Here is a 21652-nt window from a genome sequence, read left to right as displayed (position 1 = left end):
AGGAGCATGGGGAAGGAAGGAGAGCCATATGTATCATACTGTTAATTATTTGGGTCAGGGTGGTGTGGATGGGAATGCTTCAAACATTGCGCCCAACACAGGCGATTATTTGTGCGCTTGCCACAGAAGCAGATCTACAAACTCACATTGCAATCGCTCCATACTTTTGAATCTGGATACACTATAAATGTATTGATTGTAATCATGTATTGTCTTTCTGCTGACTGGTTAGCACGCAACAAAAAGCTTTTCACTGTACCTCGATATATTGTACACGTGACAATAAACTAAACTGAAACTGGCTTTTGCTAGTCAAGACAACGTTATTGTCAAATGCATAAGGACACCACATATACCACAACCAGCGAGCAGTGCTGAACTACTAGCTACCTCTTTGGTGACCCTCAGTCTATATTCGTTCAGACGTTGCTGGCTTTACCTTGCACCAAACGTTATTCCCTTATCGTGTTTCTATACACTGTAAATGACTCGACTGTAATCATGTATTGTCTTTTTGCTAACTGGATAGCACACAACTAAAGCTTTTCACTGTTCACTGACAATAAATTAAGCTGAACTGAAGTACGGTGAGACACAAGTACAATAGAAAATTCTGCTTCTGAAGTGTCTCGAACAAAAACATCAGCCATTCCTTCTATCCAGAGATGCTGCCTGTCCCAATGAGTTACTCTTACATTTTGTGTCTACAATGGAACATCCATTCATCCTCCTCAGCATCGGGATCAGGGTGAGGGGAATTGGGAACCAAGGGAGCTGTATTGCAGAAAAGAACCCAAACACCATACAGTCCCCAGGACAAGAGACCATCGCCACTGACCATTGTATCCTGTCAAGCTCTCAATGATCCAACCACCTTGCACAGCCATGGTCCAGGTGGCGTGGAATAACTCATATTTTATCTGATGTGTTCTTGCTTTTAATATGCCTGCAAAGCTGCAGCAAGCTTGTTCCACTACTATTGCAAATAACAATTAAATACTGACCATCGCTCATCATTATTGACCATATTGTTACACACTTCATGCAAACTGACAGCAACAATGACTTTCTCAGCTGTAAGGGCAAACGGCATAGGGATTGAAGAAAGCTATATAAAACTTACATCTAAATTTTAAATCTAAGTACAAACTCTGATCAAATCTCAGGCGCGACCCAAATATTTACATGCGAATGCTGATCTAATACGGGAACACAAGTCCAACCATTTCACCAACCGAGATAAGGAACACAGTTAGGACAGAGAACGAGACACCAAATAATTAAACAACCTGAAAAGCCCAGAGATGCTCCAATGGTTCCAGGAACGGCAGATAGAGTGAGGGCATTCTGAGTGCAGTCATGTCCTTGTAATTTTCATTGTATGTAGTCTAACTGTGGCACTGAGTGATGGTTACAAAGAAGACACAATAAACTGTGTTGAATAGTTTGAATTGTGAAAGGCATGGATAGAGTGGATGTGGAGAGGTTGTTTACACTAGTGGAAGAGCCTTGGACCAGGGGCCATGACCTCAGAATAAAAGGAGGAGGAGGAAACAACCTGATGAGGAATTTCTTTAGACAGAGGGTGTTGATTCTGTGGAATTCATTGCCACAGACGTCTGTGGAGGCTATCAGTGAGGACATTGACAGATTCTTGATTAGTTCGGGTGCCATGTGCTATGGGGAGAAGGCAGGAAAATGGGGGTGAGAGCCTATTTCTGCTTCTAGAATATTCGAAACAGCAGGTGATGGAATCTTAAGCTAAAAACAAAGTGCTGGAGGAACTCAGCGGGTTATCCTACATGTGCGGCAGGATTGGACAGATGATGTTTTGGGTCGGGAACAAACCCAAAACGCTTCCTATCCATTCCATTCCCTCCACACAGGCTGAGTTGCTGCAGTACTTTCATTCTTCACGGTTACGAATATAGGCTCAAGTTGTGGATAGAGGGACAGGATTGAAAGCTCCATCACATGACTGAGAAATGACCCAACCTCCAACTAGACCTGATTTTTATAGTAAACTTTAGAAAATGTTGATCCCAATCAAAACAAATCTGCTGCAAGTTGACGAAAGTATAAAACGCATGTTAAGTGCCAGCACCTTTTCTCTTGACAGAAATCTTTCAGTCACTGTGTATTTCCAACATTTCCTATGTGTTTCCTTGACATTTCCAGGTCTCTGTGTCTCCGCAGTAGCCTAAGGGAAGACAAGAGGTTGTACATAGACTGACAAGGGAACACATAGGTCTTGTTCCCAGCCTGCAAGGAATCAGCCGATCTCAGTCAGTGCTCCCGCAGAGAAGCCAGAGCTGTGTTCAGTTATCCAATCCTGGCTCCTGTTCGCTGCTTAAATTTCCCACTGAATGGATGTCATGATCCCTGGAATGTCAGAACCCGATCCAAGTCCAGTTGAAGAACACCATTAAAATCACTTCCAGGATAAAGTGTTGAAATTCATTGACCGCGACAGTCTGCAAATTAATTCAGCTTCAAAGCTCAATCAGAGGCCGACCGACTGTTCACTATCAATGGCGATTGGTGTCTAACAATCTTCATTGGATGCATCTATACATAAACCCGCGTAACGCACACAGGGCAGACCGACAGTTCACTATCAATGGTGATCAGTGTATGGTAATGTTCATAGGATGCATCTACACACATGGTCACACTCGCACACGTACATATGTGTACACACAGACATAACGCACACAAGGCTGACTGTGTACACACACGGCACACACCTATGTTGGATGCATCCATACACACACGTGCACATGCAACATACACAAACACGTAACACACACAGAGCCGAGCGACAGTTTATTATCAATGGTGATCTATGTATGGCAGTGTTCATTAGGTGCATCTGCACACACAAACACACACTCAAGACACACAAGCGTAACACACAAGTGGGTATGAAGAGAAAGCAACTTAGATCCTGATTACTGGGATGTCGGTGAATCATTGTGACTGTGAGCATCAGTCACTCAGATCTGAAATCAGTTGTTACGCACGTCTTCAACTTGCCTCGGTGGCTGGAGACGATGATTCTTGCTGTGTTGCACCAGTCACTGAAAACAAAGGAACACAACGAGTGAGTGATGTTGGAGGGGGCACAGCAATGTAAGCCGAGAGGGAAACAGACAGTAATAAATTATTGGGGGACGCACATAGTAATGTGTCCAGAGTGCACCATGGTGCAAAACGGTAAAACAATATTTGAGGAAACATACAGTAATACATCATGATAGAGGGCTCGGTAAGTCCCGCTGAGTTACTCCAGCATTTTGTGTCTATCTTCGGTCAATAAGTATCATAGGGCCTGTCTATCAGTGGAAATGTAATCTTCTGATAGATAAATGGTGAGAGGGGCAAAGTTTCAAGGAGATGTGCGAGGAAATGTTTTTCTCATTTTCATTTTACACGGAAGATGCTGAATGTCTGGAACATGCAGGGGTGGTGAATCTGTGGAATTCTTGGCCACAGAAGGCTGTGGAGGCAAAGTCAGTGGATATAGTTAAGGCAAAGATAGTTTTAGATTCTTGATTAGTGCGGGTGTCAGAGGTTTCAATGTGCAGGTAGATTGGGAAAATCAGGTTGGTACTGGACCCCAAGAAAGGGAGTTTGTGGAGTGCCTCCGAGATGGATTCTTAGAGCAGCTTGTACTGGATCCTACCAGGGAGAAGGTAATTCTGGATTTAGTGTTGTGTAATGAACCGGATTTGATAAGGGAACTCAAGGTGAAGGAGCCATTAAGAGGTGGTGACCTTAATATGATAAGTTTTAATCTGCAATTTGAGAGGGAGAAGGTTCAATCAGAAGTGTTGCAGTTTGAACAAAAGGGACTATGAAGGCATGAGCGAGGCGATGGGCAAAGTTGACTGGAAAGGGACTCTAGCAGGGATGACGGTGCAACAGCAATGGTAGGAATTTCTGGGAATAATCCAGAAGATGCAGGATCATTTCATTCCAAAGAGGAAGAAAGATTCCAAGAGGTAAGAGGTGACCGTGGCTGACAAGGGAAGTCAAGGACAGTATAAAAATAAAAGAGAAGACGTATAACATTGGAAAGATAAGCGGGAAGCCAGAGGATTGGGAAACGTTTAAAGAACAGAAGGCAACTAAAAAGACAATACGGGGAGAAAAGATGAAGTACGAAGGTAAACTAGCCAAGAATATAAAGGAGGTTAGGAAAAGCTTCTTTAGGTATGTGAAGAGGTAAAGATTAGTTAAGACAAATGTGGGGCCCTTGAAGACCGAAACAGGTGAATTTATTATGGGGAGCAATGAAATGGCAGATGAGTTGAACAGGTACTTTGGTTCTGTCTTCACTAAGGAAGGAGAGGATGAGGCAATGTAGTAGAGGGAGGGGAGAAGGCTGAAAGAGAGGTGGGGTTGGGACAAAGCCTGGCAAGTGATAAGTGGATAGACACAAGGTGCTGGAGTAACTCAGCGGCTCAGGCAACATTTCTGAATAGAGATGAGTTGACGTTTAGGGTCGACACCTCTCTTCAAACTGAGACTTTTCTCTAGCTCCTGCGGACCTACAACAGCGACTCCACCGACCCTCGCCTCGCCATCGCCCACCAGCAGGTCGGGTTTGATGGGCACAGATAAGGCCAGAGATGAAAAGCCAAAAGGCTAGGACAGGAAAAGCATGAATGGTAAAGTCAGGGGAAGGTATATAGTTGGAAGGGGACAGGAGGGAATGGGCAAGCAGTGGGGTGCGGGAATGTGGGAGAAATGGGTCCACATCCAGATGGGCAAGATGGATATTTGTCTCACCCCATGACGCAACATTCATGAGGCATACCATCCTCTCCATGACACACTGGTCAACCTGAGGAGCACCTTCAGCAACAGACTGATTCCACTAAGATGCAGTACAGAACGCCACAGGGGATCCTTCCTCCCTGTGGCTATCAAACTGTACAACACCTCCCTCTTCTGTCGTGGGGTAGACTGACTCCCCTCCCCAATATTTGAACATCACCAATCCTTTCCACTCATCATTTTAATTTCATGTTTCATGTATCTTGTGTTTTATGAATGATGGCAGATCAATTTCCCTCCTGGGATCAATAAAAGTTCTATCGTACGAATCATCCAGCTTGCTTCCCCTACAACAATTAGTATAAAGGGTCCTGACCCGAAACGTCACCTTTCCTCATCCTCCAGAAATGCTACCTGATGCGCTGAGTTACTCCAGCACTGTGTCCACTTTCTACAGTACTTCCCTGAAAGTGGCAACATATGTGTAGAGAGTGGTCAAGAAGGCATATGGTCTGCTTGCTTTCATGGGTCATGGGTGCATTGACTCTAACAGTCAGGAAGTCATGATGCATCTTTATAGGACTTTGGTTTAGGCTGCATTTGGAGTATTGCATCCAGTTCTGGTTGCCCCATTATAGGAAGTATTTGGAAGCTTTGGAGAGAGTGCAGGAGGTTTGTCAGAATATTTTGCCTGGATTAGGAGGTATTAGCTACAGGGAGAGTTGGACATACTTGGATTGTTTCCTCTGGAATGTCGGAGGTTGCGGAGAGACCTAATAGAGGTTTGTAAAATGATGAAAGGCATAGATGGGGTGGAGAGTCAGGATCCTTCTCCCAGAAATTAAAAAATCCAATACTAGAGGGCATTGCATTAAAGTGAAAAGTGTAGAGTTTAAAGGAGAGGAGAGCAGAGAGGATCATTGGCGTCTCCCTACCCTCGGTACAAGAACTGTTCCAGAGCCGCTGTCTGAAAAAAGCTCTGAGAATAGCTAAGGACAAACTGCACCCCCTCCACACACACCTGGATCTCCTGCCATCAGGCAAGAGATACCGTAGCATCAAAGCCCGGACTACAAGACTGCTAAACAGCTTCCAGCCACAGGCTGTGAGGCTGCTAAACAGTCACTCTGTACTCAGTCACCTGATTCTGTGGCTTTGCACTGACATTTTAATAACTCTGGCACTGGCCGCTCAAATCAGCTGCCCTGGACATTTTAATGATTGTTTTTTACTGTATTTTAATGTTGCTGTTTTACCTGCTTTTAACTATTTATACTGTTCCATCAGGGACTGGATTGTTTTTACTGTTATTATGTGTGAAATGTTTTAAGTTTCATGTGCAATGCTCCGGTATTCCCTGGGAAACGCCTTCTCATTTTGCACTGTACAATTGTTGCTTTGCAAGATGACAATAAATGTTGATTGATTGATTGATTGAGATGTGTAGGGCAAGTTTCTTTTTACACAGAGTGTGGTGCCTGGATCGCGCTGCCAGGGGTGGAAGTTGAAGCAGATATAATAGTGGCATTTGAAAGACTTTTAGATAGCACATGGATATGCATGAAATGGGGAGATATGGATTATATGCAGGTAGATAAGCGATGGTCTTGGCATCATGTTCATTGCGTGCTGAAGGGCCTGTTCTTGTGCTGTACTGCTCCATGTTTTGTGTGTATCTTTGCTTCACTCTCTCTGAGACTGTGTTGCTACAAACCATTGATTTCGGTGACTTGCACCTGGCCACCTCTGGCCCAGATGTCGGTGACGGCCGTCATAACCTCCAGGCACCTGCCAAAGTCTTCGGCCGGACACCGGGTGGCGAGGGACGAGAGTTTGCGAGCTACCTTGAAGGCCTGGCGGTATCGCTCCTGCTGCACCTTGTCCCGCTCCCTCAGTGACGTGGACGGGAACTGACCGCCGAGGAAGTGCTCCTGCGTCCAGCGCCCGGCGCAGAGCGAGGGCTCGAAGAGGTCGGAGCCCAGCCGCCGCCGGAGAGCCAGGACGTGCCGGCAGGGGAGCCTCATGGAGGTGCGGAAGGCACACTGGCAGCTGGCCTGGTCCGTCACGAGGGCCCGGCGCCGACACACGGGCCAGGCCCTCTCGGCCTCCACACTGAGGAAGGAGACCCACTCTGCTTCCTCCAGCTCCCTCTGCACCCGGTGGAAGGCAAAGTCGGTGAGCAGCTCCCGGTAGAAAGACTCGACGGAGTTGTCCTCCGGCCCTGCAGGAGGCGCTCTCTGCAACACCCGCTGGTCGCACTCTGCCCGCACCGTGTCCACGGCCTTCAGGAGGTCCCGGGTGAAGGAGGTCACGTTGGAGAAGTCCTCGACCGTGGCCGCCAGCCTCTGGCTCAGCGCCTGCACCCGCTGCAGGGAGCTGGTGAGGTAGCTCTCGTTCTCGTGCTTGAAGCCCTCCACCCACTGGCGGCGCGACCCGTGCCACGTCTTGTGGAAGTAGTCGACGGCGCTCTCCGCGTTGGTGTCCAGCAGCTGGCGGTACAGCAGGTCGTAGTCCTCAGTCGACGTCGCGTAACACATACTGTGTAGGATCTGCAGCAGCTGGCTCCTGGCGGGAAGAAAGGGAAGAGGAGACAAGGTTAGGAACCTCCCGGTGCAGCACCGTGGCATAGCGGTAGAGTTGCTGCCTTACAGTGCCAGTCCCAGGATCCATCCTGACTACAGGCATTGTCTGTGTGGAGTTTGTACGTTCTCCCTGTGACCATGTGGGTTTCCTCCCACGTTCCAAAGCCGTGCAGGTTTGTATGTTAATTGGCCTCTGTAACGAGTGTGGCCTAGAACTAGTATGAACGGGTGATCAATGATCAGCGTGTACTCAGTGGGGCAAAGGGCCTGTTTCCACACTGTATCTCCAAAACTAATCTAAACTCTCACCTCAACAGTCCCCATCGGCTGCAAGAAAAACTCCGATTTTGTCAGAGTCATTTGTCAGGACATTTGTCGACCTCCTCAATGTCCACTGAACAGTGGAGTCAAACAGCATGGAAATAGGCCGCTCGGCCCAACTCGTCCTTGCTGACCAAGATGCCCCATCTAATGCTGACCAAGATGCCTCATCTAATGTTGACCAAGATGCCCCATCTAATGCTGACCAAGATGCCCCATCTAATGTTGACCAAGATGCCCCATCTAATGTTGACCAAGTTGCCCCATCTAATGCTGACCAAGATGCCCCATCTAATGCTGACCAAGATGCCCCATCTAATGCTGACCAAGATGCCCCATCTAATGTTGACCAAGATGCCCCATCTGATGCTGACCAAGATGCCCCATCTAATGCTGACCAAGATGCCCCATCTAATGCTGACCAAGATGCCCCATCTAATGCTGACCTAGATGCCCCATTTAATGCTGACCAAGATGCCCCATCTAATGCTGACCAAGATGCCCCATCTAATGCTGACCAAGATGCCCCATCTAATGTTGACCAAGATGCCCCATCTGATGCTGACCAAGATGCCCCATCTGATGCTGACCAAGATGCCCCATCTAATGCTGACCTAGATGCCCCATCTAATGCTGACCTAGATGCCCCATTTAATGCTGACCAAGATGCCCCATCTAATGCTGACCAAGATGCCCCATCTACAGAAAGGGAGAGGAGGGGCAAAAGGGGAAGGAGGGGGCAAGGGGGGAGAGGACGAGGGAGAGTGGGGCAGGGGAAGACTGGATTGTGTGGACCATGTTGTGGAATGAGTCACACCCTTATCTGACCCACGCCGTGACAGGAGGAGGTATATTTGGGAAAACACAACCTGCCCCCGCCCCCCAACCCCCGCCCCGGTCCCACGACGGAATCACGATTCCAGAGCTTATTGGTGCACAATGGTGGAGTAGAGGGGGCAGGAGGAGATTAGAGGGGGCAGGAGGAGATTAGAGGGAAGGAGAGGAGGGGGGTGGAGGAGAGGAAGGGTGAAGCAGGGGAGGAGTGGGTGAAGGAGGGGAGGAGTGTGTGAGCAGGAGGAGGAGGAAACAGGAGTAGGGGAAAGGAGCGGAGAGGAGGGGGAGGAGTTGAGTGGGACGGAGGAGGAGAGGGTGACTGAGAAAGGAGACGGAGAAAGGAGGAGGAGAAAGGAAGTAGCGGGTAAGAAAGAAGGAAAGAAAAGAGAGAGAGGGCAGAGAGTGGAGTAGATGGGACATGGGTAGACTGGATTGTGCAGAGGGATGAGAGTCACATCTTTAACAAACCAACACAATGTGACAGGCGGAGGAATATTTGGGAACCCCCATCCCCCACCCGCCCGCTCCGCTCCAGTCCCACGAGGGAATGTCGGTGCCAGTGCTTACTGTTGCCCGGCGGTCAGGTGCAGCTTCTCGGCGGTCACATCGTCCTGGAAGACGCTCAGGGTGTGGGCGAGGCAGGCCAGCGGTTTGCAGTGGGGCAGCACATCGGACACCAGCTCCCCGTCGCACACCATGCTGCCGACTACCACCGCCCGCGTTCCCTCCGCCGCCGGGTTCTTCTGCCTGAAGATGCGGAGAAGCTGCCGGACGGTCTCGCGCTCCTCGCTCTGCAGGAACCACAGGCTCGCCAGCTCGCTCTCCCCGTTGCCGTTGATGGCCAGTAGCAGGTAGGTGGGCAGCTGCAGGCCCGCCCAGCTGTAGGTGGCGCCCACCAGCAGCACCTCGGGGAACCTCTCGAAGGTCTGCTTCATGCGGCCGTCCTGGTAGTAGATGGCCTGCAACACGTTGGCCTTGTTCACCACCATCACCACCGTGCCGTCTGCAAGCAAACGCAGACAAGAGTCAGAACAAGGGACTGACCCGCTCTCACCCTGGCCACAAACTCTTTGAAGTAGAAACATAGAAAATAGGTGTATGCCATTCGGCCCTTTGAGCCAGCACCACCATTTAATATGATCATGGCCGATCATCCAGAATCTGTACCCTGTTCTGGCTTTCTCCCCATATCCCTTGATTCCATCAGCCCTAAGACCTATATCTAACTCTCTCGTGAAGTCCTCCCCTCTGGGCACATCCAGACACAAAAACAGCTTCTTCCCACGAGTGGTAGCTCTACTTAACAGCCTCTCTACACCACTAAATTCTGGTCTGTAAGTCAAACACTTATGAACTCTCCAAGTGCACTTTAGATATTTACAGTGCATTGAGAAAGTATTCAGACCCCTTCACTTTTCCACATTTTGTTACATTACAGCCTTATTCTAAAATTGGTTAAGTCATTTTTTTTTATCATCAATCTACGCACAATACCTCATAATATAAAAGCGAAAACAGGTGTTTAGTAATTATTGCAAAATAATTAAAAATAGATAACTGAAATATCACATTTACGTAAGTATTCAGACCCTTTGCTGTGACTCTCAAAATTGAGCTTTGGTGCATCGTGTTTCCATTGATTATCCTTGAGATGTTTCTACAACTTGATAGGAGTCTACAAGTGGTAAATTAAATTGATTGTACATGATTTGGAAAGGCACACACCTGTCTATATAAGGTCCCACCGTTGACAGTGCATGTCAGAGCAAAAAACAAGCCATGAAGACGAAGGAATTGTCTGTAGACCTCCGAGACAGGATTGTGTTGAGACACAGATCTGGGGAAAACAATTTTTGGAGCATTGCAGGTCCCGAAGAGCACAGTGGCCTCCGTCATTCTTAAATAGAACTTTGAAACCACCAGGGCTCTTCATAGAGCCTGGCCAAACTGAGCAATCGGGGGAGAAGGGCCTTAGGATAGAGACTTACTAACATATTCAGGGAGGTGACCAAGAACCCGATGATCACTCTGACAGAGCTCCAGAGTTCCTCTGTGGAGATGGGAGAAACTTCCAGAAGGACAACTATATCTGCAGCACTCCACCAATCAGGCCTTTATTGTAGAGTGGCCAGACAGAAGCCACTCCTCAGTTAAAGGCACATGACAGCACGCTTGGAGTTTGCCAAAAGGCACCTAAACAAGATTCCCTGGCCTGATGAAACCAAGATTGAACTCTTTGGCCTGAATGCCAAGTGTCACGTCTGGAGGAAACCAGGCACCGCTCATCACCTGGCCAATACCATATCTACGGTGAAGCATTGTGGTGGCAGCATCATGCTGTAGGGATGTTTTTCAGCGGTAGGAACTGGGAGACCAGTCAGGATTGAAGTAAAGATGAACGGAGCAAAGTATAGAGAGATCCTTGATGAAAACCTGCTCCAGAGCGTTCAGGACCTCGGACTGGGGCAGACGTTCACCTTCCAACAGGACAACGACCTAAAGCTCACGTCCAAGACAACGCAAGAGTGGCTTTGTGACAAGTCTGTGAATGTCCGTAGGTGGCCCAGCTAGAGCCCGGACTTGAACCCGATCGAACATCTCTGGAGGGATCTGAAAATAGCTGTGCATCGACACTCCCCATCCAACCTGACAGAGCTTGAGAGGATCTGCAGAGAAGAATGGGATAAATTACCTAAATACAGGTGTGCCAAACTTGAAGCTTGATACCCAAGAAGACTTGAGGTTGTAATCACTGCCAAAGGTGGCTCAATAAAGTACTGAGTAAAGGGTCTGAATACTTATGTAAATGTGATATTTCAGTTTTTTTTTTTAAATTATTTTGCAAAAATTTCTAAACACCTGTTTTCACTTTTTTATTGTGGGCTATTGTGTGTAGATTGCTGATAAAAAATATATAATTTAATCCATTTTAGAATAAGGCTGTAACGTAACAAAATGTGGAAAAGGTGAAGGGGTCTGAATACTTTCTGAATGCACTGTACATGTTCAATATACAGCAAAGCTGCACCTTTTTACTCTTGCACTATATTTTTACATTGTTTAATTATGTTTTTTTAATTATCCGTTGTCTCGTGTTTTTACCACGTGCGAGCAAAATCCTTGAATGTGTACATGCTTGGCTGATAAATTGAGTGTGATTGTGAAATTGATTCTGAACAAAGTAGTGGTAACGCACAGTGACAGGGGTGAGGTACGTTTGCCTTCAACGGTCGGTGCACTGAGTACAAGTCAGATAGTCACGATGCAGCTCGTCAAACCTGGAGCAGCCCGTTAGCCCTGGGACAAGCGAGGAGACCTTCACCTGCCTTGATTCATGATTAGTACGTGTGTCAGAGGTTATGGGGAGAAGGCAGGAGAATGGGGTTAGGAGAGAGAGAGAGATAGATCAGCCATGATGGGCCGAATGGCCTATTTCTACTATTCCTTATGACCTTACCCTTGACGGCCGCCAGTGTTGGCACCATTTTCTCCAAGTCGGTTTTGTTGACCTTGAACTGGCCACATTTCTCCTTGCGTGCGGAGCTATGGGCATCCTCGTCAGCGAGCACCTTGCCGGCAACCTCCCCCAGCTGCACCTTGACACCCGCTCCATTACTCCGCAGCGAGACGATGGAAGTGGTGTCCACGCGCAGCGCTTTAACACAGAGCCTTTGGTTCTGGAGCCTCTCCTCCTCTTCCTGTGGGGTATAAGCAAGGTCGTAGGATCAGTTCAGTTTAGTGTAATGTCACGTGTACCAAGGTACAGTGAAAACGACATCTGGTTTGGAGGTCAATTGTCCTCTGTAAATTGCCCCTAGCGGGTCGGGAGTGGATGAGAAATTAGGATAACATAGAACTAGTGCTAACAGGTGGTCGATGATCAGCGTGGACTAGGTAGGCCTATGTTTCCAGGCTGTATCTGTAAACTAAGCTAAGATCCCGTATTAGAACATAGAATATGACAGCACAGGAATGGGCCCTCCAGCCCACATTATCTGTGACAAACATGATTCCAAGTTAAACTGATCACATCTCCCTGTACATGATCCATATCGCTCTAGTCCCTGAACTTCCATGTGCCTATCCCAAAGCCTCTCAAACACCACTATGGTATCTACATCCACCACCATCTCTGGCAGTGTATTCCCCACCCCCACCCCTTTGTAAAAATCTTGCCTCGCACATTAATTTTTCCCCCTCTCACCATATAACTGTGTAGTTCTAGTGTTGGACATTTCTACCCTGGGGAAAAGCCTCTGATTATCTTATGTATGCCTCTCATAACTTTATATACTCCTATCGAGTCTTCCCTCAACCTCTGACGTTCCAGAGAAAATGTATCCAACCTCCAACTGTAGCTGAAACCCTCTAATCCAAGCAGCATTCTGGTAAACCTTCTCTGCACCCTCTCCAAACCCTCCACATCTTTCCTGTAATGAGGCGACAAGGACTACACGTAATACCGCAAATGCAGTCTAACTAAAGCCCTATAGAGCTACATCATGATGTGCTGACTCTTATAGTCAATGCCCCATAGCACAGAAGACAAGCATACCATACCCTGGTTAACATATGATGCACGTTTGACGGCACCAGGCCTGTACTCTCTAGAGTTTAGAAGAATCAGGGAGGACTTCATTGAAATGTACCGAGTAGTGAAAGGCTAGGATGGAGTGGATGTGAGAGGATGTTTCCACTAGTGGGAAAGTGTCGGACTAAAGGCCATAGTCTCAGAATTAAAGGACGTTCCTTTAGGAAGGAGAGGAGGGTGAATTTCTTTAATCAGAAGGTGGTGAATCAGTGGAATTCTTTGCCACAGAAGGCTGTGGAGGCCAAGTCAATGGATATTTTTATGGCAGAGATAGATGGATTGGTGATTGGTAGAGGTGTCAGGGGTTATGGGGAGAAGGCAGGAGAATGGGGTTAGGAGGGAGAGATAGATCAACCAACAATGAATGGCGAAATAGACTTGATTGACTGAATGGCCTAATTCTGCTCCTATTACTTATGACACCTTCTTAACCACCCTGTCTATTGTGCTGCCTCCTTCAGTGAGCTATGAACTTGGGTCTCCAAGATCCCTCTGCACATCAATGCTGTTAAGGGTCATGCCATTAACTGTATACTCTCTCCTTACATTTAAAATCTCAAAGTGCATCACCTCACACTTGCTCGGGTTAAACTCCATCTGCCATTTCTCTGCCCCTTTCTGCAGCTGGTCTATGTTCTGCTATCTTCTGACTGCATTTCTCGCTGTCTACAACTCCTAATTTGTGTCATTAGCAAACTCACTCACCAACCCATCTACATTTACGTCTAGGTCATATATATATATATAATACAAAATCTCTCTATCTCTGCCCCTCTCTCTCTGCCCTCTCTCTCTACCCGCCCCCGCCCCCTCTCCAGACCCACCTGTGAGGTGGGGGCTATGCATCAGTGGATAAGGCGGGGATGGTGTAAAAGGATCCAATGAATAATATTAATATAATATCAAGGGGGGGGTTAGTGTGTGTGTGACGCCGCAGGCCACCCCCGCAACCGCGCGTAGAGGGGACAGGACCCAACGGGTCCCCCTTGGTCTAGTATAATACAAAATCTCTCTAACTCTGGCCCTAGGCCATTCCTGAATTTTAATCCCTGTGCATTTGACTATGCCTTTAGCAGCTATTTGGAACGTTCTCCATCTATGTGTCTCTCCACCTCCACAACTACCATGGGGAAAAACATTCGGAACATCTTCCCCATCTAGTTTCTGAAGAAGGGTCTTGACCCGAAACGACACAGACACACACACACCACCCCCCCCCCCCCCCCCCCCCCCCCCCCGACAATCTGAAGCAGCGGCAGATACAAAAACTCCACCTGGCTGGTGTGCGTGTTCTGCTTTTACCTGCGGCACTGTGTGGTTATGCGATTCATTCATCTCTTTCACCACAAACTTGTCTCCATCTGCAGAAAGACGGACTTTAATGATACAGGGACACTTCATCTTGTTGGTTCTGAAAAAGACAGTGGGAGGCAGTGTGTAAGCCAACTGGGTGAAGACCAGCAGTCTATAGACACAAAATGCTGGAGTAACTCAGCGGGTCCGGCATCATCTCTGGAGAAAAGGAATAGATGACGCTTCGGATAGAGACCCTTCTTCAGTTTTGCTCAGTTTAGTTTATTGTCACGTGTACCGAGGTACAGTGAAAAGCTTTTGTTGCATGCTAATCAGTCAGTGGGAAGACAATACATGATTACAATCGAGCCATTTCCAGTGTGTAGATACATGATAAGGGAATAACAAAGACAGTCCGATAGTCACCAATGAGGAAGATGGCAGTTCAGGACTGCTCTCTACTTGTGGTAGGATGATTCAGACCAGCAGTGTATGGCTATCTTTTACAATCATCACAGAATCCAACAGAAATATTAGATTGACATTGGCCATCAAGCAGTGTAAGTGGGAAGACAAGATGGTTCGCTGAATGAATGGCCTTTGACTGATAATAAACTCCTTCACAAACTGGGGGGGACTTGAAGCAACAGCTGCAATAAAATGTGATTCATGCAGAATTGGTGTAAGATAACATAGTACATAACAAAGGGGAGGGACACAAAATACTGGGGTAACTCAGCGAGTCACGCAGCATCTCTGGAGAAAAGGAATAGGTGACATTTCGGGTTGGGACCCTTTATCAGATTGAGAGTCACGGGAGAGGGAACTAGGGGATGAAGGGGTACAAAGAACAAATGAGTAACATTTATGAAAGAACAAATTAAAGCCAGCAGCGATGACAAAGGAAAGGTGGAGCCCACAATGGTCCATTGTTGGCTGTGGTGAAGATGATAACAAGTGGATACAAACAGTGAAACTAAGCAAGACGACAGTGAAATTAATAGAACGACGAGGGTGGGGGAAGCTTCTAGTTTCCCTCTCCCCTGACTCTCAGTCTGAAGACGGGTGACAAACCGAAACGTCACCTATTATTTAATATATAACCCAAGGGGTAACCTTTTCCACACAGTGCAGTGGGTAAATGAAACTAGCCTCCAGTGGTGGTAGATGGGGCAGGTACTATCGCATTTAAAAGACATTTGGAAAGGTACATGGATAGGGAAGGTTCTGAGGGACCAGTGACAAACGCGGGCAGGTGGGACGGGTGTACATAGGCCATCTCGATGAGCGGTGGCAAGTTGGGCCGAAGGGCCTATTTCTGTGTGGGATAACTCTGCCACTCTAGACAATCCCAGCGAGTCGTGTATGTGCGGGGTGGAAGATTGCAACCTTCATGTGGTCCGCCCTGTTTCGACGAATGCAATCAACCCGGCGTGCACAATCAAATAAGATCAAATAGAACAAGTTGTCCTACTTTAGGCTGCGCACGCCATACGCAAGAAGAAGAGTGTATGTGCGGGTCGGCATGAGCAAATATAGGTGTTGGGAGAGGGGGGAGAGAGGGAGAGAGAGAGAGGGGGTGAGAGAGAGAGAGAGATAGAGGGAGAGAGGGGGAGAGAGAGGGGGGGAGAGAAAGGGGGGGAGAGAGAGGGGGGGAGAGAAAGGGGGGGAGAGAGAGGGGGGAGAGAGAGAGGGGAGAGAGAGAGGGGGGGAGAGAGAGAGGGGGGGGAGAGAGAGGGGGGGAGAGAGAGGGGGGGAGAGAGAGTGGGGGAGAGAGAAACACACACACAGACAAAGATGAACAGAGTGCAAAAGAGGAAAAAATGAACAGAGGGACAGAAAAAAAAGAGAAAGAGAGACAGACAGACAGGGGCAGCACTAGAGCTGCTGCCTCACAGCACCAGAGAATCAGGTTTGATTCTGACTACAGGTGCTGTCTATGCAGAGATTGTACGTCCTCCCTGTGACCACGTGGGTTTTTTCAAAGTGGTTTATTTCCACATTCTAAACTCGTGCAGGTTTGTGGATTAATTTGCTTTTGTAAATTGCCTCTAGTGTGTAGAGTGGATGAGAAAGTGGGATAACATAGAACTAGTGTGAATGGATGATTGATGGTCGTTGTGGACTCGGTGGGCTGAGAGGCCAGTTTCCACGCTGTAATTCTAACCAAAACTAACTACCCAGCTCAACTTATATAATTAAATTTAAAAGAATAAAAGCATCTTTAAATAAGAGCTTTAAATAGAGGCGAGGTATTCCATGTTCTATGTTATCCCACTTTGTCATCCACTCCCTACACATTCGGGACAATTTACAGAGGGCCAATTTACCAAGAAACCCGCACATGTTTTGGAAATGGGAGGAAACTGAAGCACACAGAAGAAACACAGCTGGTCACAGAGAGGACGTGCAAACTCCACACACACAGAGCACCCGAGGTCAGGATCGAACCGGGATCGGTGGCATTGTGAGGCAGCGTCTCTACCAGCTCTGCCCCTGTGCCGCCCCTGCAAGTATTTCCTCACCTCTGGATTGGCCGTTTGCCGAATCCTTTAGTCTTGAATAACTTGCCGCCGTGAACGCATGCGTAGTCGATCTCGGCAAACTTCAGCGCAATGTTCATCGGGCGCTTGGGTGCCCGTCGCCGCTGCGCCTCGATGGTCCGCGAGTGCCTGGTCCACATCTGCACGGAGTTGTCCCTCTGGTAGCGGCGGAACTCCCGGTGCAGCTCGCTGTAGCTCGAGAACTCGGCGCCCACTCGGAAACCCGTCACCTGGGACATGGCTGCACGTGTGTCAGATGGAGTTGGCCGACTGGAGAGCAGGCACTGAGAATAGACCACATGCAGAAGATGCAGATCAGCCAAGGTAGAATGGATCAGTATAGCTCATATCTAGTGTTCAAGAATGGCACGGTGGCGCAACTGTAGAGTCACTGCCTGACAGCGCCAGAGACCCGGGATCGATCCTTTGCTCGGATGCTGTCTTTACAGTTTACTTTAGACTTCAGAAATACAGCACGGAAACAGGCCCTTCAGCCCATCGAGTCCACCCCCAACCAGCGATCACCCCGTATACTAGCACTATCCTACATGTTAGGACAATTTACAATTTTACAGAAGCGAATTAACCTGCAAACCCGCACGTCTTTGGAGTGTGGGAGGAAACCGAATATCTCGGAAAAAACTCACGGAGAGAATGTACAAACTCTGTACAGACAGCACCCGTCGTCGGGATCGAAACCGGGTCACTGTCACTGCAAGGGTTTTAAGGCAGCAACTCTACCACTGGAATCTCCACATCACATCCACTATCTCATCCCATCCAGATCTTATCCTTGTGAATGCTGGTAATAGCATCCGTTAGTTTTTCCTCTTCTAACCTTTACCTCTCTGCACCGCTCAGGTCATAGAGTCATACAGCTCAACTCTCAGCCCAACTCGCCCATGTGATCAACATGTCCATGCCTAATCTCTGGGATATGGAGCAGAGGGGATTATACACCTGTGACGGGGAAGTCCAGGGATTGGGGACTTGGGGGAGGGGGCGTGGGATGGAAAATTCCAGATTTGGGACTGGGAGCAATTGCGAGGATCGGGGGCAAAGATATTTCCTGTTGATAGTCAACCATGAGTCAGCAGAGTGTAATTCAACGGGAAAAAAAGACTCAAAGTGCTGGAGTAACTCAGCGGATCAGGCAGCATCTCAGGAGAAGTTGCTTTCTTCCCATATGCCTCAATTCCATTAGTGCTAAGAACTATATTTAACTCTCTTGAACACATCCAGTGAATTGGCCTCCACTTCCTTCTGTGGCAGGGAATTCCAGATTTACAACTCTGGATGAAAACGTTTTTTCCTCATCTCAGTCCTATATGGCCATAGCATTCTTAAACTGTGACCTCTGTTTCTGGACTCCCCCAACATTGGGAACATTTTTCCTGCAGCTAGCCTATCTTATCCTTCTAGATGCCAGTGAATATAAACACAGTCGATCCATTCTATTATCATATGTCAGTCCCACCATCCCTGGAATTAACCTGAACCTACGCTGCACCCTCTCAAAAGCAAGAATGTCCTTCCTCAAATTAGGTGAACAAAACTGCACACAATACTCCAGGTGTGGTCTCACCAGGTCCCTGTACAACTACAGTAGGACCTCTTTGCTCCTATACTCAAATCCTTCAGCTATGATGGCCAACATGCCGTTTGCTTTCTTCACTGCCTGCTGTACCTGCACCTAGGACACCCAGGTCTTGTTGCACTTCCCCTTTTCCTAATCTGACACCATTCAGATAATAATCTACCTTCTTGTTCTTGCCACCAAAGTGGATAACGTCACATTTATCCACATTATACTGCATCTGCCATTCATCTGCCCACTCACCCAACCTATCCAAGTCATCCTGCAGCCTCATAGCATCCTCCTCGCACCTCACACTGCCACCCAGCTTTGTGTCTTCTGCAAACTTGGAGATGTTACATTCAATACATAGGTACATAGGTGATGTTTTGGGTCGGGATCCTTCCTCGCAATGTTTGTAGGGAAGGAGGGAAGAAATCTGGAAGGGAGGATGAACAGGGCAAAGAGTAGAAGGTAAGAGGTGAACACAGGCAAGGGCGGTTTTTGATAGACAGATGGTTAGACAGAGGCCAGAGAAGGAAATAAGAAGGCGTGAGATGAAAGGTTTGAAGAGTTCTACTATGGTATTGGGGTTGAGAGATGGAGGACAATTTGAAGACAGGGCAATTCTCAGTTTGCGAGAACAGTGGCTCAGGATTTAGACGGCACAGCAATCCCAGAAATTGGAAAGATTGCCATGCATTTACATGGCACTGGTGACCTAGCCCGGTTTGTGGGCAGATTGCAATTACCCAGGTTCAAGGGTTAGAGGTCAATCCCTGGGGTTGTGGGAATTCCGTGGATCAGAGATGAGATCCAATCATTAGGCTTTGGGGAGACAGGTTGCAATCCGAGAGATTGGGGACTGCGGGGAAGATCCAAGGGATCGGTTCCTGGGTTTCCAGAAATGACAATTCCTGAGATTTAGGGTTAGATTTGGGGAGATCTGGGATCAGAGATGGGGCATGTTCCAACTCCTGCAATCAGTGATGAGGTGGGATCCAATTCCTGGAATTAGAGATGGGGTATAGTCTAATCCCTAGCATCATCAATGGGGAAAACTCCAATCCCTGGCATCAGATACAGGGTGGGGTCCATTCCCAGAGATTAGGATAAAACACTCCAATCCCAGGGAACAGAGGACGGGTGGGGTCCAATCACTGGGATCAGAGACTGTGCAGTCTAATCCTTCGGTGAAGTGGGAATCACTGGGATCAGGGATAATCCCTGGGATAAAAATTCCTGGAGTTGGAATAATAATTGACCGAGTGCAGGTGGCGGAATAATTGCGTTAGAGGTGGGTGCATCCTTGGGTTAGATAGTGGAAATTCCTGGGGTGCAGATAGCACTGCCTGCATCGGAGCACCGGTTGAATCTGAGGTCATCCCTGGGTTAGAGAGGATGGCAATTCCAGACATTAGAATAATCGCCCGTGAGCCGGGGGAATCCCCCAGTCAGGGCTGGGAGCATCTTGCAATTCTCAGGATTGGGAGGGAAATCACAAGATTGTGGATCAGGGTTGGGGGCAATCCTTGATTCAGGTATGCTGCAAATTCCTGGGATTGGGATAATCGCCCATGTGTGGTTGGGGGGTAATTACCTGGGTTGAGTTTGGGGCATCTTGCAATGCTCAGCATTGGGATAGAGGACAATCGCTAATTTAGAAAGGATGGATATTTCTGGTATTGGAATAATAATTGCCCGTGTGCAGGTGGGGATAATTCAATTCCCTGGGTTGGGGGTAGGGGCATCCTGCAATGTTCAGCATTGTGAGGGACATCTACAGGATGGTACATCAGAATAAATCCCTGATTTTGATGGATGTAAATTCCTGGAATTGGGATAATAATCACCCTTGTGCAGGTAGGGTGGTAATTCTCCATGTTTGCAATGAGAGCATCTTGCAAGGCCCCGCATTCTGAGAGAAATCCCTGGGATGGGATTTAGATCGGATGGAAATTCCCGGCATTGGAATATTAACCACCCATATGGCGTTGGTGGGATAATTCCCCAGGTTTGGAGGTGGGGGCATCTTGCAATGTTCAACATTGGGATAGGTGGTCGGGATCAATTCCTGATTTAGATAGGATACAAATTCATGGGATTGGGATTAAAAAAATACCAGTGCATGTGCGGGGGATAAGTCCCTGGGTTTGGGATAGGGGAAGGGTCTTCCAATGCTCAGTATTGGGATGGAAATCCGCGGGATAGTAGATCGGGATCAATCCCTGAATTAGGTTGATGCAAATTCCTGGGATTGGGATAAAATTCCCCGTGTGCGGGCGGGGTTAATGAATTGGGACGGGGGGCGGTTGCAGTCCGGTGCAGGATTGGGATGATCCCGGATTCCTGGGCACAGGGATGGGATATCCCGCGTGTTTGGCGGCGTCTGACGCGCAGCCGCGGTCCCGGCGCTTTGTCGCAGCTCCGGGCCCGGGCCCAGGTTGTCGCTGCCGGCGCCGCTCTCACAGCACCCGGGACACCTACCGTTCAACTGTGAGCGGCCCCGCTCCCTGTCTCTGTGTCTCTCCCTGTCTCTGTCACTCTCCGTCTCCAGCCCCCAGCGCGCGCGCGCCCTCCTTGTCCGGGCCGCCGGCTCCCCGCCCGCCCGCTCGCGCTCCGGGCCTGCACATGCGCACGGCCAGCACGGCCGGACACCCTGCACATGCGCACTGCCACGGCCGGACACCCTGCACATGCGCACTGCCACGGCAACTAGTCGGCGCCGGGCACTTTCCCCCGCCCTTTGCATTATGGGGGATCTGACCGCCATTGCTCTCCAGTCGCCGCAGCCGCTGAAACCCGACGCCGAACCACTCCGTGGAGCAGGCAGCATCTCTGGATAGGAATCGGTTGACATTTCGGGTCAAGACCTTTTACACGCCCTCTCGTTTTAGTGTTTTCAGTTTAATTTAAAAATACAGCGCGGAAACAGGCCCAATTCGGCCCACCGAATCCACGCCGACCACCCGCACACTAGTTCTATCCTACATACTAGGGACGTAAATCGAGAGTCAAGAGTGTTTTATTCTCTAATGTCCCAGTTAAAACAAATGAAATCCCTACTTGCAGCAGCACAACAGAATATGTAAACATAGTACTCTGTAAACAATGTTATAAACGAGAAAAC

At 48.3% G+C, this 21652-nt stretch overlaps 1 protein-coding gene across 1 annotated transcript; it reads right to left on the bottom strand.

The window, feature by feature from the left end:
- Nucleotides 1-914: 914 nt before the first annotated feature.
- LOC116990181 (zinc finger SWIM domain-containing protein 3-like) lies at nt 915-21113 on the bottom strand. Its single transcript, XM_033047737.1, has 7 exons — nt 21010-21113; nt 16929-17230; nt 14413-14521; nt 11977-12217; nt 9087-9522; nt 6627-7347; nt 915-3080 (listed from the first exon to the last, which is right to left on the bottom strand). The coding sequence occupies exons 2-7, from the start codon at nt 17183-17185 to the stop codon at nt 3078-3080; spliced, it is 1767 nt and encodes a 588-aa protein (XP_032903628.1). The 5' UTR covers nt 17186-17230; nt 21010-21113; the 3' UTR covers nt 915-3077.
- Between the last annotated feature and the right edge of the window lie 539 nt (nt 21114-21652).

This window comes from Amblyraja radiata, chromosome 30 (genome assembly GCF_010909765.2).
Source record: "Amblyraja radiata isolate CabotCenter1 chromosome 30, sAmbRad1.1.pri, whole genome shotgun sequence".
NCBI lineage: Eukaryota > Metazoa > Chordata > Chondrichthyes > Rajiformes > Rajidae > Amblyraja > Amblyraja radiata.
Note: the sequence above shows the minus strand (reverse complement) of the source record. Positions and strands in the feature narration are given on the sequence as shown.

Excerpts from the sequence above, each read along its gene's own strand:
- LOC116990181 (XM_033047737.1), bottom strand. The coding sequence starts at position 17,185 with ATGTCCCAGGTGACGGGTTTCCGAGTGGGCGCCGAGTTCTCGAGCTAC. Across the intron at positions 12,218-14,412 it reads ATAACCACACAGTGCCGCAG|GAAGAGGAGGAGAGGCTCCA; the intron begins GTAAAAGCAGAA and ends TATACCCCACAG. Across the intron at positions 7,348-9,086 it reads CACCTGACCGCCGGGCAACA|GAGCCAGCTGCTGCAGATCC; the intron begins GTAAGCACTGGC and ends TCTTCCCGCCAG.